General features: G+C 43.4%; 1 protein-coding gene across 4 annotated transcripts in view; it reads right to left on the bottom strand.

Moving 5' to 3' along the window:
• SFMBT2 (Scm like with four mbt domains 2) overlaps positions 1-15,079 on the bottom strand; it is a 284,729-nt gene that overhangs the window by 121,312 nt on the left and 148,338 nt on the right. For 3 of the 4 annotated variants that reach the window (XM_077264491.1, XM_077264493.1, XM_077264492.1), the window contains exon 5: positions 2,152-2,217. The exons of the other annotated variant lie outside the window; for it this stretch is intronic. In XM_077264491.1, coding sequence (XP_077120606.1) covers positions 2,152-2,217 — 66 coding nt within the window. The remainder of the gene's footprint in view (positions 1-2,151; positions 2,218-15,079) is intronic. 4 annotated transcript variants of the gene reach the window in all.

Genomic DNA, 15,079 nt, shown 5'->3' on the forward strand with positions numbered 1-15,079 from the left:
CCCCGATGGGGCTCACAATCTAAATTCCCTATCAGTATGTCTTTGGAGTGTGGGAGGAAACCGGAGTACCCGGAGGAAACCCACGCAAACACGGGGAGAACATACAAACTCTTTGCAGATGTTGTCCAAGGTGGGATTTGAACCCAGGACCCCAGCGCTGCAATGCTAACCACTGAGCCACCATGCCATTTACATCCAGATGATCTGTAGGCCCTGGCAGGGGCCACTACACTCTGATCGGGCTCTGCTTTACAGTGCTGTTCAATGATTACAACTTGCTTATAACACCTGATCGGTGAGGATCCGGGGTGCCAGACCACCACCGAGATGATATTGATGATCTTTCCTAAGGTTAGTTCATCAATATTTTTTCACTGGAAAACTGCTAAAACTATTTTTCTTTCTTCAGGAAATCACTGACGGACAAAAAACACAAATTTTACCAGTGTGGTCTTCTTACATGTACTGTGGAAAAAGTTCTGAAATTCTTATTCTTGGTAGGATTTTTGTTTACATGAGAAAATCCTAAAAACCTGGTATTTTACCAAAGATGTGTAGACTTTTTATATCCACAGTACCTATGACATATCATATGATTCTTTTTCAGTCATTCCCCTTTAAAGAGGAATGCATATCTTGAAGAGTTAGAGAGATATAGAGGTTTGCACAAATTTTCCAGTAATTTAGTCATGCAAATTATATTTATCTCGCAACCTTATGCAGAATTATTATTTTAGGAAAAAGGCAACAAAAAGGCTATAAATAAATCAGGCAAACAATGGCTTCAGGAAACCGCGAGAAATGCCAGGATTATCAGATATAATGAATGGGTGGGTCAGGTCTAAATAATTACGAAGATAAAAGAGTAATAATCCAGTTGCTCTTTTACCCTGTAGACATAAAGGGAGTCTTCTCTATGAAAACAATATTAGAGGCTTTGATGAGGTGTGAACGGGTGGGTGCTCAGTCTAGTATCTAGCTAATCCAGCTAAATGATAAAGTATTGGTATGCCAGAAACTCCCTGAATACATGATGTGTTGTTAACACTTTGCTTTCTTGGTACAGTGCAAAACGAAAAAAAAAAAAAATGTGGAAAGTCATATAATATGATACTGAAACCAATACTGTTCTTGAAGGGGTGGTCCGAAACAATTTTTTTTTCATCCCAAACTCTATTTAATGTCACAATCTAATCTTTTTTCTAATATATTTCAAGCAAAATGTCCCTATCCTTCCATAACTACACTACATCATACCTCATTTATCACATATATCTAACTGATGTATTTCTTTTTCCTACTACTTCCACTTTAATGAAGCTTTGTTTGAGAATCCCAATGCATGCTGGTATACTCAAAGGAAGCATCATCAGTGGGCAGAGGCTACATGACCACAGCCTCTGCTCCCTCCCTGAAACAAAGCATCATCAATGACCTCTGACTGTTTCAGGGGCTGGGCTAACCTCTGCTCTATTCGGCATGCATCACTTTGTAATTTTGATAGATGCTCAGTATATCCCTGCCACTGTGCACTGTTCTTCTCAGTGTACAGTGACAGTGCGCCCTCTTGCTGACTCTGATCAGAAGTGACAAGCTGGCAACAAAGCGCACTGTCATTGCACAGTGTAAGTAAGGAACAAGCAAGCAAAGACCAGCACCACCCCCACAAGGACATCACATCCTATTAAAATTGGCCAAACCCTCCGACACTGGTGAGATCAGCTACCAGTTTAATATATGTGGGTGCCTCTCATCTCTTTCCCCACACATCAACTGAAGGTCCAAGCCTGTTGAATTGCTATGGCGGATTCTGTTGTTTTGGAGATAAGCCACTGCCAGAGATGTCTGGCATTAGCTATCTCAGAGCAAACATAGGATCGCTCAGCTGAGCCGAGTGTTCATGCATATGGGGGGTGTCCAGAGAAACAGCTGTTGGTTGTACAGGTGTTCTGCTAATGACTTTACTGGGTGGGCACCTAGATAATGATCTAAAAGTTGTCCAGTCTTTCAGCAAAGGATCTAAGCAAGAGTATCATGTCTATTCATTGGGAATGTGTGTATACATATATTTTCAGACTAAATTCTAGGGCATCTACTAACAGAGTAACATTGATGATAATGGTTGAGGACATCCTATGTGGCAGTACTTACCAGAGGTTGAGGCATTTGAAACGTGGAAGTGCTGTTGGCGCTGGAACACAATGGCACCTAATGTTGCTAAAAAGAGAAAATTCCATATTGGAAAGCCAATTATTCACTGCAGTCATTGGCACTAAGACACCAAAACAAGCACAACCAAAACATGTCATTGTATTACTCTCCATTTGAACATGCATAGATTTGAGGTTTCCCACAAATCAATAAACCTCCCAAACTCTTGTCACAGTATAAAAAAATCTAATAAACATTAACTAAGCACAATTTATTCTTTTTCATAAAATCCTGACCCAATATTGCCCTTTTACTGATGAGAGTGGCTTTGGCTACACCTTTACCCATGAGGCAGAAGCTTTGTATGGCAGGAGTGTAGGGGGCACTTTTCAGATCACTTTTCATGTCTACTGTGTAAGATGCAAAAATACAAAAGATATATGCAAACAATACAAGACCGCGCATCGAAGGGAATGTTCCAATTTTGTGCGTTTGCTGTGGATTTTTCTTCCCAGCAGATTTTCACATTATTAAGAGTATTACAGGAGTAGCATTGTGAGTTAATTTCAGAAATCTCATTCACACACTCCGGAGACAATCTGCAGCATGTAGACTGAGGAGCGCTGGTGTATTGTCATGCACAAAATGTCAATTTCTCTTACACATTGTGCAGATTGCATCTTTTTCTATGCAGAGAAATGTGAAGCAAATCCACAACTTTTCTGCAACAATCTTAATGGAAAATCTTCAACAAATACAGCAAGTGGTAATATATATATATATATATATATATATATATATATATATATATATATATATTTATTAGATTACACGGGTACAGAGCTCCTGTCTGAATTAGGGTGACTGAATTTACCAACATTATAACTAGTCTGTATGGCTTTATACACAGCATAGATGTCAGCAAGGTGAGGACTGGAACACCCCAAGGAAGCACACAATATTCCACCATGACCCGATCCATACTATGTCTTATATATGCATCAGTTTATTCACTAGAACTGTGTATTTCATAGCATTTAATATGGATAATTAAGGAGTTACGTCATCTTTGATGAAGCCAATATGATAGAGATACACTTTGGGATGCCTTGACAACATATATGCCTGGAGCACACCAAGGAAGCACACAATGTTCTATTATGAACCGATCCATATTACGTCTTATAAATGCATCAGTTTATTCACTAGAACTGTGTATTTCATAGTATTTAATATGGACAATAAGGAGTGACATCACCCCTGATGAAGCATATGACAGAGATACACTTTCGGATGCCTTGCTCACATATATGCCTGAAGCAGGCCAAGGAAGCACACAGTGTTCTACTATGAACTGATCTTTATTATGTCTTATATACACAAACGATTATTCATTACAGCTATGTATTGTATAGTATTTAATATGGACATAAATTACCTCTTATGAAGCCAATATGTCAGCGATACACCCCTTCATGACATGCGCCGTACTAGTACGGCGCATGTCGTGTCTCCCCCTTTGATGTGGGCTCCGGCGCTGAGCCCACATCAAAGTCGCAACATGTCAGCTGTTTTGTACAGCTGACATGTGCGCGCAATAGCGGCGGGTGAAATCGCGATTCACCCACCGCTATTAACCTGTTAAATGCCGCTGTCAAACGCTGACAGTGGCATTTAACTACCGCTTCCGGCCGCGCGGCCAGAAATGAGCGCATCGCCGACCTCCATCACATGATCGGGGGTCGGTGATGTGTCAGCATGGTAACCATAGAGGTCTTTGATACCTCTATGGTTACTGATGCCAGCATGCTGTGAGCGCCACCCTGTGGTCGGTGCTCATAGCAAGCCTGCATTTCAGCTACATAGCAGCAATCTGATGATCGCTGCTATGTAGCTGAGCCGATCAAGTGGTGCCAGCTCCTAGCCTCCCATGGAGGCTATTGAAGCATGGCAAAAATAAAAAAAAAAGTTTTTAAAAATACGAAAAAAATAAATAAAAACATTTTTTCGGCCCATCCAAAATAAAACAATAAAAAAAAAAAATCAAACCTACACATATTTGGTATCGCCGTGTTCAGGATCGCCCGATCTATCAATTAGAAAAAAGGATTAACCTGATCGCTAAACGGCGTAGCGAGAAAAAAAATTCAGAACGCCAGAATCAGAACCAAATTCAGAACGCCATTAAAATGCAATTACGGACGATCAAAAGAACATGTCTGCACAAATGTGGTATCATTAAAAACGTCAGCTCGGCACGCAAAAAATAAGCCCTCACCCAACCCCAGATCACGAAAAATGGAGATGCTACACTACAGGTATCGGAAACATTTTTTTTTTAGCAAAGTTTTGCATTTTTTTTCATCACTTAGATAAAAAATAACCTAGACATCTTTGGTGTCTATGAACTCGTAATGACCTGGAGAATCATAACGGCAGGTTAGTTTTAGCATTTAGTGAACCTAGCAAAAAAGCCAAACAAAAAACAAGTGTGGGATTGCACTATTTTTGCAATTTCACCACACTTGGAATTTTTTTCTCGTTTTCTAGTACAAGACATGGTAAAACCAATGGTGCCGTTCAAAAGTACAAAAAAATAAAGCCCTCACATGACCATATTGACGGAAACATAAAAAAGTTATGGCTCTGGGAAGGAAGGGAGCGAAAAATGAAAACGCAAAAACGAAAAAAGGCCGCGGCGTGAAGGGGTTAAGATGTCTTGCCCTGGTTGCCCACATAAATGCCGACAGGAATATGATGGTTTGCTATTTAAATTTTGATTTTCCTTTAACTTTGCTTTGATAGCTGTATTATTTTTAGACATTTTACAATATATATTTGTTATGTATCAGGTAGCTGTATTTTTTTTAATTTAGGGATCATGTAAAAACATGTTTGTCTGATACGCCTATATGTACTAGGCTATGTTCACATGTTGCTTTTTTTGAGTATTTTTTCAATTGCCGGCTTTTGCTATCACCTTCCCAAACCTGACATGATATGAGACATGGTTTACATACAGTAAACCATCTCATATCCCTTTTTTTACATATTCCACACTACTGTTAGTAGTGTGTATGTGCAAAATTTGGGCCCTCTATTAAATTAAAGGGTTCAATCACGGAAAAAATTGGCGTGGGCTCCCGTGCAATTTTCTCCGCCAGAGTGGTAAAGCCAGTGACTGAGAGCAGATATTAATAGCCTAGAGAGGGACCATGGTTATAGGACCCCCCTGGCTAAAAACATCTGCCCCAGCCACCCCAGAAAAGGCACATCTGGAAGATGCACCTATTCTGGCACTTGGCCACTCTCTTCCCACTCCCGTGTAGGGGTGGGATATGGGGTAATGAAGGGTTAATGTCACCTTGCTATTGTAAGGTGACATTAAGCCAGATTAATAATGGAGAGGCGTCAATTATGACACCTATCCATTATTAATCCAATTGTACGAAATGGTTAATAAAACACACACACACATTATTACAAAGTACTTTAATGAAATAAAGACACAGGGTGTCGCAGTGATGCGCCCTCTGCTGGATGAACTCATATGAACTCGAATTTTTCCCAGGCTCGAGTTCATATGAGGACATCAGGCAGAGGGCGCATCACCGCAACTCAAGGTAACTACAGGACATTCCCCTGCTTTCCATTCATTCCCCGGGGTTTTACAGCCACGAGCACCGCATTAGCAGAGCTCCTGGGTGTAAAATGATTTAACCCTTTCAGATGGATTTACAGCGTGGGACGTGACCTGAACAACGGAAGGTATGGGATATTGTTGTTTTTTTATTTTACCTTTTTTACAGAACGAGGGTCTTCAGGTGGATTAAGAGTCTAATAAAATATTAAAACACCCTGTGTCTTTATTTCATTAAAGTACTTTGTGATAATGTGTGTGTGTTTTATTAACCATTTCGTACTATTGGATTAATAATGGATAGGTGTCATAATTGACGCCTCTCCATTATTAATCTGGCTTAATGTCACCTTACAATAGCAAGGTGACATTAACCCTTCATTACCCCATATCCCACCACTACACGGTAGTGGGAAGAGAGTGGCCAAATGCCAGAATAGGCGCATCTTCCAGATGTGCCTTTTCTGGGGTGGCGGGGGGCAGATGTTTTAGCCAGGGGGGGTCCTATAACCATGGTCCCTCTCTAGGCTATAAATATCTGCTCTCAGTCACTGGCTTTACCACTCTGGTGGAGAAAATTGCGCGGGAGCCCACGCCAATTTTTTCCACAATTTAATCCTTTAATTTAATAGCTAGAGGGTCCAAATTTTGCACATACACACTACTAACATTAGTAGTGTGGAATATGCAAAAAAAAAGGGATATGAGATGGTTTACTGTATGTAAACCATGTCTCATATCCTGTCGGGTTTGGGATGGAGATAGCAAAAGCCGGCAATTGAATTACCGGCTTTTATGCTATCTAGCGCTGAATTAAATATAAATATATATATATATATATAAGACAAAAAAAGGAACAGCACTATTTCTAATTACTTATCTTCGGGTGCTCAAAAAAGAGGCAGCACTCCATTAGTTCAGTGAAAAAAATGTGGAAGGTTTAATCGACCCACATAGCCGGGCGACGTTTCAGCTCAAACTGAGCCTTTATCAAGCCTTGATAAACGTCTTTTTTGATCTCTGTGAATATATATATATATATATATATATATATATATATATGTGTGTGTCTCACTGACTATATATATATATATATATATATATATATATATATATATATATATATATATATATATATATTTGTATATATGTTTTAAAGAACATTTGAGCACATAAATCCATTAGATGTCGGTTTTGCAAGCCTGCGAGAAAATATCGCAGTACGGATGCCATACGGATTACATACGGAGGATGCCATGCGCAAAATACGCTGCCACACCCTGCCTACGGATGACATACGGATCACTATTGTGGGAACGTTTCTGCGTATTAAGGCCGTAAAAAAGGACCGTATTTTCATACGCTGAGTGTGACGCCGGCCTAAATGGGTTTCACATCCTGCTGTACCTGCTTTATTCACTAAAATGCTGAATAAACTGATGGCTTTTTTGAACATACTAATTGCTTTCTATGGGTGAAAAACGTTGCAAAACACTGAAAGAAGTGACTTGCTCCAGGTTTTAAAGAAAACTGCAGTTTTGTAATTGAGTCAGGAAAAAAACAAGTATGGGCATGAGTTTTCTGAAATCGCTCAGCTTATGGTTGTACTGTTCACATGTCTGATTGTCCTCAATAACAAAAAACATATTCATGTCCAATTTTGATCCAATTTGCAGGTCAAAATCGGCCATTCAAGTTAATGGGTCAGTGAAAAAAAATAATAGCACACAGATGTTCCTAACACTGTTTATTTTTTACTGTCTAATGAGTATGAGATGTTGGTAAAAAATTTTATATATAAAGAAACAGATGTCACATAGTAACAACTATGAAACTATGGTAATAACTGTCAAAAAAATGGATCAAGGGCAGATAAAAACAACCGATCAAATGTGATCAGACTTTCTTGCACGCAAAAAAATCAGTATCATATTAATAGAAAAAAATCACGTAAAATCAAATAGTTATGGATTCCAACAAATGTCAAACTAATAGTACTTTCACAAAGGTAAATAAATTGTAAAAAGCACCAGATTCCGATACAGAAGACTGTCAGATTTCCAATAATATTACAATATTATATTACAATATTATACATATATATACATATTATACAAATATACATATTACAATAATTGTGTTTTAAACATAAAATATCATCAGAAAATGACCTATTATTTAAATCAGGTTTTGTTTAAAAAAAAAAAGATTAGTAATCTTGAAATTTTCACACTGACTAGTGGAGATTTTTAAGACTTAGGCTACGTTCACACGATCAGGATTTCCATCCTTTTTTTTTCCTGCCCGTTTTTGGAAAACGGCAGCTAAATTCCGCAGTGAATTTGAGCTGCGTTTTCTGATCCTTTTTCTTCAGCGTTTTCCACTGCGGGTTTCCAATAGCAGTTTCCTATTGGAGCTGCTGGAAAACCGGTGCGGAATCCGCTGAAAGAATTGACATGCTACTTCTTTTTTCCGCTGGAAAATCCGCGCGGATTTTCCAGCGGAAAAACGGATCGTTAGCACAGCGGTTTTGGTTTTCCATTGGGTTACATTGTACTGTAACCAACATGGAAAACTGATCCGGATCCGCAGCTGAAAATCCGCTACGGATCCGGATCAAAATCCGGATCGTGTGAACGTAGCCTTATACTTCTTGTCAATCGAGGAAGTTTATAGAAAAGCTCCATACTATCAAAGGCAGGGTTACAATGCCAGGTAACACCTCTATACACACCTAATAGCACTTGATCCCCCAATCATTATAGGTGATGTCACAGATGACCCTGGGGGCCTACACAGTGACCTTGGCACACGCTCATTAGATGCTTCAGAATGAAAAATGGGGACATGAAACAAATGTTGTGACCATGTACATTTTTTTATTTCCTGAATCGGTAGGAAATAGAGCCCAAGTGGCCAATGTGAAAATTGCTAAATTTTTCTTTTTCAACTTTAAAGGGAACCGGTCATCCCAAAAATCGACGATGAGCTTAGCTCACCGGCATCAGGGGCTTATCTACGGCATTCTGTAATGCTGTAGATAAGCCCCCGATGTTACCTGAAAGATGAGAAAAAGAGGTTAGATTATACTCACCCAGGGGCGGTCCCGATATGATGGGCGTCACAGTCCGGGGCCTCTTCTTGTATTCACACTCCGGTCTTGGGCAGGCGTACTTTGTTTGCCCTATTGAGGGCAGAGCAAAGTACTGCAGTGCGCAGGCGCTGTGCCTCTCTGACCTTTCCCGGCACCTGCGCACTGCAGGACTTTGCTCTGCCCTCAACAGGGCAGATTAAGTATGCTGGAGCCGCAGCGTGAAACAAGAAGAGGACGTCATCGTAAGAAGATGGGAGGACCCGGACCGTGAGGCCCATCGGACCAGACCGCAGCGGGACCGCCCCTGGGTGAGTATAATCTATCCTCTTTAACCTCTCATCTTTCAGGATACATCGGGGGCTTGTCTACAGCATTACAGAATGCTGTAGATAAGCCCCTGATGATGGTGGGCTTAGCTCATCTTCGATTTTGGGGGTGACAGGTTCCCTTTAATACAGATTGTAACTTGGTAATAAAAATTACCAGAGTAAATATATATATATATATATATATATTTACTGTATTTACCACTGAAAGCTGAAGTAAACAATAGGTCATGTTCTGATGATGGCTTCCCCTTAAGTGCTGGCAATGACCTGTCTTTCCTCTTTATATGTTTCCATTACAAAGTGGATTTACTGCTGACAAAGAATCATTTTTATGTCGGCAATCAGCATAAAATATGTGATTGATACCAAACAGGGAATATTCATTATTTCATTTCTGCACATGTTTACACTGGACAATGATTAGAACTGAATGTTCTACTGTAAGGCGATTATCAGCCCCATCATGTTCTGTGTAAAGAGTCCATAAGTAATGCTATTCGGACAATTGTCATACTAATATCTCCTTTTACATACAATCCCGACAAAGCAGAGGATATTTGATTTCTACAGAAAAATATGTGAAAAGGTTATTTTGATTGACACATGGATATTAGTCTCTGATAACTTCTTGTGCTATAGCCTCAAGATCTTCGGTACTAATGTCTAACATTTAACAACTTTATTCAGAGCTTCAAGGGCATGCTTAAAGGTGTATTCCTATCTACAAGATCCTATCAAAATAGGTAGTAGGTGTACTAATAATATTACAAATTGCCTCCATTTAGAAATATAATATAGTTTTTTTGATTCACTGTTTATTTCTTCATGTGCAGGCATTGTAGGACCTTAGATATCCATGGATATGACCACTGATATTGTGACATTTAGTTGCTAGTGGTTGTAACCATGGATACCTAAGGTCTTCAAATGCCTGCTGTCACGATATTGTATGAAATATAATATAAGTTTTAGTCTCTCATTGCCAGCACCTATAGGGTGGGCGTTCACCCCCCTTCACTTCAGGATTTAGCTTTTCTTTTCAATGGGTGTAGAAGAGCTTTTATTGCTCTGGCTGTAAATTCCTGACTTTGAGCAACTTAAGGCCCCGGCACACATAGCGATTTACCAACGATCACGACCAGCGATACGACCTGGCCGTGATCGTTGGTAAGTCGCTGTGTGGTCGCTGGGGAGCTGTCACACAGACAGCTCTCTCCAGCGACCAACGATCAGGGGAATGACTTCGGCATCGTTGAAACTGTCTTCAACGATGCCGAAGTCCCCCTGCAGCACCCGGGTAACCAGGGTAAACATCGGGTTACTAAGCGCAGGGCCGCGCTTAGTAACCTGATGTTTACCCTGGTTACCAAAAAAAACAAACAGTACATACTCACCATCTGATGTCCGTCAGGTCCCTTGCCGTCCGCTTCCTGCTCTGACTGAGTGCCGCCGTACAGTGAGAGCAGAGCGCAGCGGTGACGTCACTGCTGTGCTGCGCTCTCACTGTACGGCCGGATCTCAGTCAGAGCAGGAAGCAGACGGCAAGGGACCTGACGGACATCAGATGGTGAGTATGTACTGTTTGTTTTTTTTTACATTTACGCTGGTAACCAGAGTAAACATCGGGTTACTAAGCGCGGCCGTGCGCTTAGTAACCCGATGTTTACCCTGGTTACCAGTGAAGACATCGCTGGATCGGTGTCACACACACCGATTCAGCGATGTCAGCGGGACCTCAACGACCAAAAAAAGGTCCAGGCCATTCCGACACGACCAGCGATCTCACAGCAGGGGCCTGATCGCTGGTACGTGTCACACATAGCGAGATCGCTACTGAGGTCGCTGTTGCGTCACAAAACTTGTGACTCAGCAGCGATCTCGCTAGCGATCTCGCTATGTGAGACGGGGCCTTTACTCTTCATGCCCCTCACAAAAGAATTTTTACGATCGCTTGTGTTGGCTCAAACTTTCCTCTAGCTAGAACTGGTATAGAAGTTCTCCAAAATCCATGAGGGTCTTTGTTCTAATATGATAAGATATTGGGCCAACGGTTTAAGCTAGGAAAATAATACATCCAGTTTGTGAATCTCCATCGGCGGATCTATCGGCCACGGTAAACGCGGGCTTCTAGTTCCAACAGGGACAGAGTTTGGATTTCTCTGGAACTACGCATCCCATCAAACCCAAATTTGGTCTCATTAGAATGCCAATGTTAATACAAGATGAATGCTGGGTGTGTTATGATTCTGACATGTTCTGTAGTGGAGATACAGACATTAGACAAACTTGTGTTAAATTTACTAAGACTGAAGAGATAGGAGGGTCTGAGGAAGCCAGCCCTGGTCGTGATGTCACAAGGCTGTGGTTATTTAAGTGACTCCACTTTACCCAGCCTCCAGAGTCTGTGAGAGTCTGTCAGAGTCTGTCTGAGTCTTATCTGAGGAGTCCTGACTGCCAGTCCTGATGCATTGGGACATATGGGAACTCCACCCACTAGCCTGGTTGCCTGCAATGTCCTGAGAACATGTGAGTGTTACCTTTTCTCATTTAATCCCTTTATTTTATAATTACCTTGCACATTTTCAATTGTCTCATTTTGTAACATCTTTTATACCTCTTTATAAACACTGCCTTAATCTTTAATGGAGTAAAATATTTAAAATACTAGATTCATTCTTCATGCTCTAAAACGTACCCTAAGGCTTCTGAAGGGAATTACGCTACTGTTTTGGGTTGGCTTCGGACCCGTTTAATCGAAGCTGGTGGCAGCATACCATGTGCGGGGCCTTCGGGTGTAGTTCTAGCGACTGCGGCGTTGATAATTATTGTTCCTGCCTGAGTGGGAGTAGTTATATCGCCTCGCTGCAGCATGCCCAATAGTCAGTACATAGCAGGCAGCCTTTCTGGCGACTAATTACCCTAGGTGCAGTACCTAATCTGACCTGAGGGTAAGGGGGCGCGAGAGAGCTGCAAGTTCAAGCAGAGCTGTAAAGCGGGATATACATAAATCCCTGTAGCTCGTGGTATATTGAAGAGCAGTGGGATACCTAAAATAAGCCCCTGCTGTAAACTAGGAGGTCAATAGCCTTGTGTGTGGTTTTTTTCATCACATTGTAGCAGTGGAGGGATAACTAGGATAAGCCCCCCTGCACATGTGATAGCCGTCTGTTGGCCTAAGGTCACCCCGATCCGTGACGTAGGGGTGACGGTCACGGTGTGAATCGTGACAAATTGGGGGCAGCGGTGTGGATACCTGACAAATTGGTGGCAAGGTGGTGGGATCTTAAGGCCCCGTCTCACATAGCGAGATCGCTAGCGAGATCGCTGCTGAGTCACAAGTTTTGTGACGCAACAGCGACCTCCATAGCGATCTCGCTATGTGTGACACGTACCAGCGATCAGGCCCCTGCTGCGAGATTGCTGGTCGTGTCGGAATGGCCTGGACCTTTTTTTGGTCGTTGAGGCCCCGCTGACATCGCTGAATCGGTGTGTGTGACACCGATCCAGCGATGTCTTCACTGGTAACCAGGGTAAACATCGGGTTACTAAGCGCAGGGCCGCGCTTAGTAACCCGATGTTTACCCTGGTTACCAAAAAAAACAAACAGTACATACTCGCCTTTCGGTGTCCAGGTCCCTTGCCGTCTGCTTCCTGCTCTCACTGACTGCCGGCCGTACAGTGAGAAGTGAGAGCACAGCAGTGACGTCACCGCTGCGCTCTGCTCTCGCTGTACGGCCGGATCTCAGTCAGAGCAGGAAGCAGACGGCAAGGGACCTGGACACCGAAAGGCGAGTATGTACTGTTTGTTTTTTTTGGTAACCAGGGTAAACATCGGGTTACTAAGCGCGGCCCTGCGCTTAGTAACCCGATGTTTACCCTGGTTACCCGGGTGCTGCAGGGGGACTTCGGCATCGTTGAAGACAGTTTCAGCGATGCCGAAGTCGTTCCCCTGATCGTTGGTCGCTGGAGAGAGCTGTCTGTGTGACAGCTCCCCAGCGACCACACAGCGACTTACCAACGATCACGGCCAGGTCGTATCGCTGGTCGTGATCGTTGGTAAATCGCTTAGTGAGACGGGGCCTTTAGAGCATTAGTGATTGGGTTTGAGCAATCATTCCTCTCACTAAAAACTTGCAAAGTTCTTGCGAGGACTCTGCGCAAATAAGTTTGGAGAATGAACTTAGTGTTTATTAGTCCTGAGACAATTGTGTGTACTGGTAATTATCCCTTACCTTCTCTTTGTTTTTCTGTCCTATCTTTTATTTGGCAACCATGGTTGTGCTGGGAGAAACCTTTTATAAGCTGCAGACCAAAGACACCCTTATTGCCTTATGCAGGTCACAGCATATTGACTTTGCAGGCAAAAACAAAGGCCAACTGGTCACAGATCTGGTGCAATGGGAAGCCGCTCTAGACCAAGCCAGGCACAGAGCCGAGGCCGCAGAAGCCAGCACCAGCAGAGGTGGTGCTGCAGCAGAGGTCCAACCACTGAATGCCGGCCCTATTAGCAATCAGGGCGAATTGGACCCCCACCTGCTGGCGGCCTTGGAAGAACTCCCCACTGACGACCATGATGGACGTCTGCAGCTGATTCAGCAATACCGGCAGGAGGCCCGAGCCGAAGGAGAGGCCCAGGCCCAGCGAGCCGAGCGGGAGGCTGAGAGAGCAGAGCGCCAAGTCCAGTGAGAATATGAACTGGAGATGCTCCGGCAGGGGGGGATGCCCTCCACCGCCCAGAGCCGTGATCCCAGCAGTGCTCAGACACCGAAGCCCCGGCCCGATCACTTTCCTGTTATGGAAAAGGACGGGGACTTGGACACCTTTCTGCGGGCCTTTGAGAAAGCCTGCAGGCAATACCAGCTGCTTACACAAGAATGGGCACGATACCTGACACCAGGGCTGAGAGGCAAAGCTCTGGAGGAGTTTGCTGCCCTCCCTCAAGAACAAGAAGGAGACTATGAGGCCATCAAGCAGGCTCTGATAGCCAAGTACCAGCTTACACCTGAGGTTTACCGTAGAAAGTTCCAGAACCTCCAATGTAGCCCACATGACAGCTACGGCGATGTGGCGCATGGACTGGGGACCCACTTTGACCAGTGGACCTAAGGACTGTCAGTGACCAACTTTGCACACCTGCGAGACTTGATGATCAAAGACCAGTTCTTACATCTTTGCCCAGCTGAGGTGCGACAGTTCATGATGGATAGAGAACCCAAAGACGTGACGAAAGCAGCGCAGATTGCTGATGCCTATGAGGCCAACCATAGATCGGAAGTGCGGAAGCCAGTCACCACCAGCTGGAGAGGGGGTAAGCCTGCAACCAACGCCAGTACCCCTGCCAGCCAACACACCAGAGGTTCTGTCCCCGTGGCCAACAACATCAGACCTACCACCGAACCTCGCCAGTGTTACGTCTGCAAGCGGACTGGTCATATCAGTCCCCACTGTCCAGACAAGCCGAAGAACCCCTCATCCAAGGCCTCAGGGCCTAATGCAGCAGTTCTTTTGGTGGGTGGTGTGGCTGGGAGGGTGTGTGACAACGTACAGCACGTCACCATGGGAGGCCATGTTGCTACAGGCCTCAAGGACACCGGGGCTGAACGAACCCTCATCCGACCCGAACTGGCGGCCCCTGAAGAAATCATTCCGGGGAAAACCCTAACTGTCACTGGGATTGGGGGCATCAGCTGTCCCTTGCCAATGGCCCGGGTTTATATTGATTGGGGTGCCGGGAGCGGGGTGAAGGAAGTGGGGCTGTCTGATAATTTGCCCACTGACGTTTTGTTGGGGACTGATTTGGGGAGGATGGTTGCATACTACGTCCCTGACACCCCTCTCCAATCTGCTAATAAGGGTAACGTTAAC

This window comes from Ranitomeya variabilis, chromosome 5 (genome assembly GCF_051348905.1).
Source record: "Ranitomeya variabilis isolate aRanVar5 chromosome 5, aRanVar5.hap1, whole genome shotgun sequence".
Taxonomy (NCBI): domain Eukaryota; kingdom Metazoa; phylum Chordata; class Amphibia; order Anura; family Dendrobatidae; genus Ranitomeya; species Ranitomeya variabilis.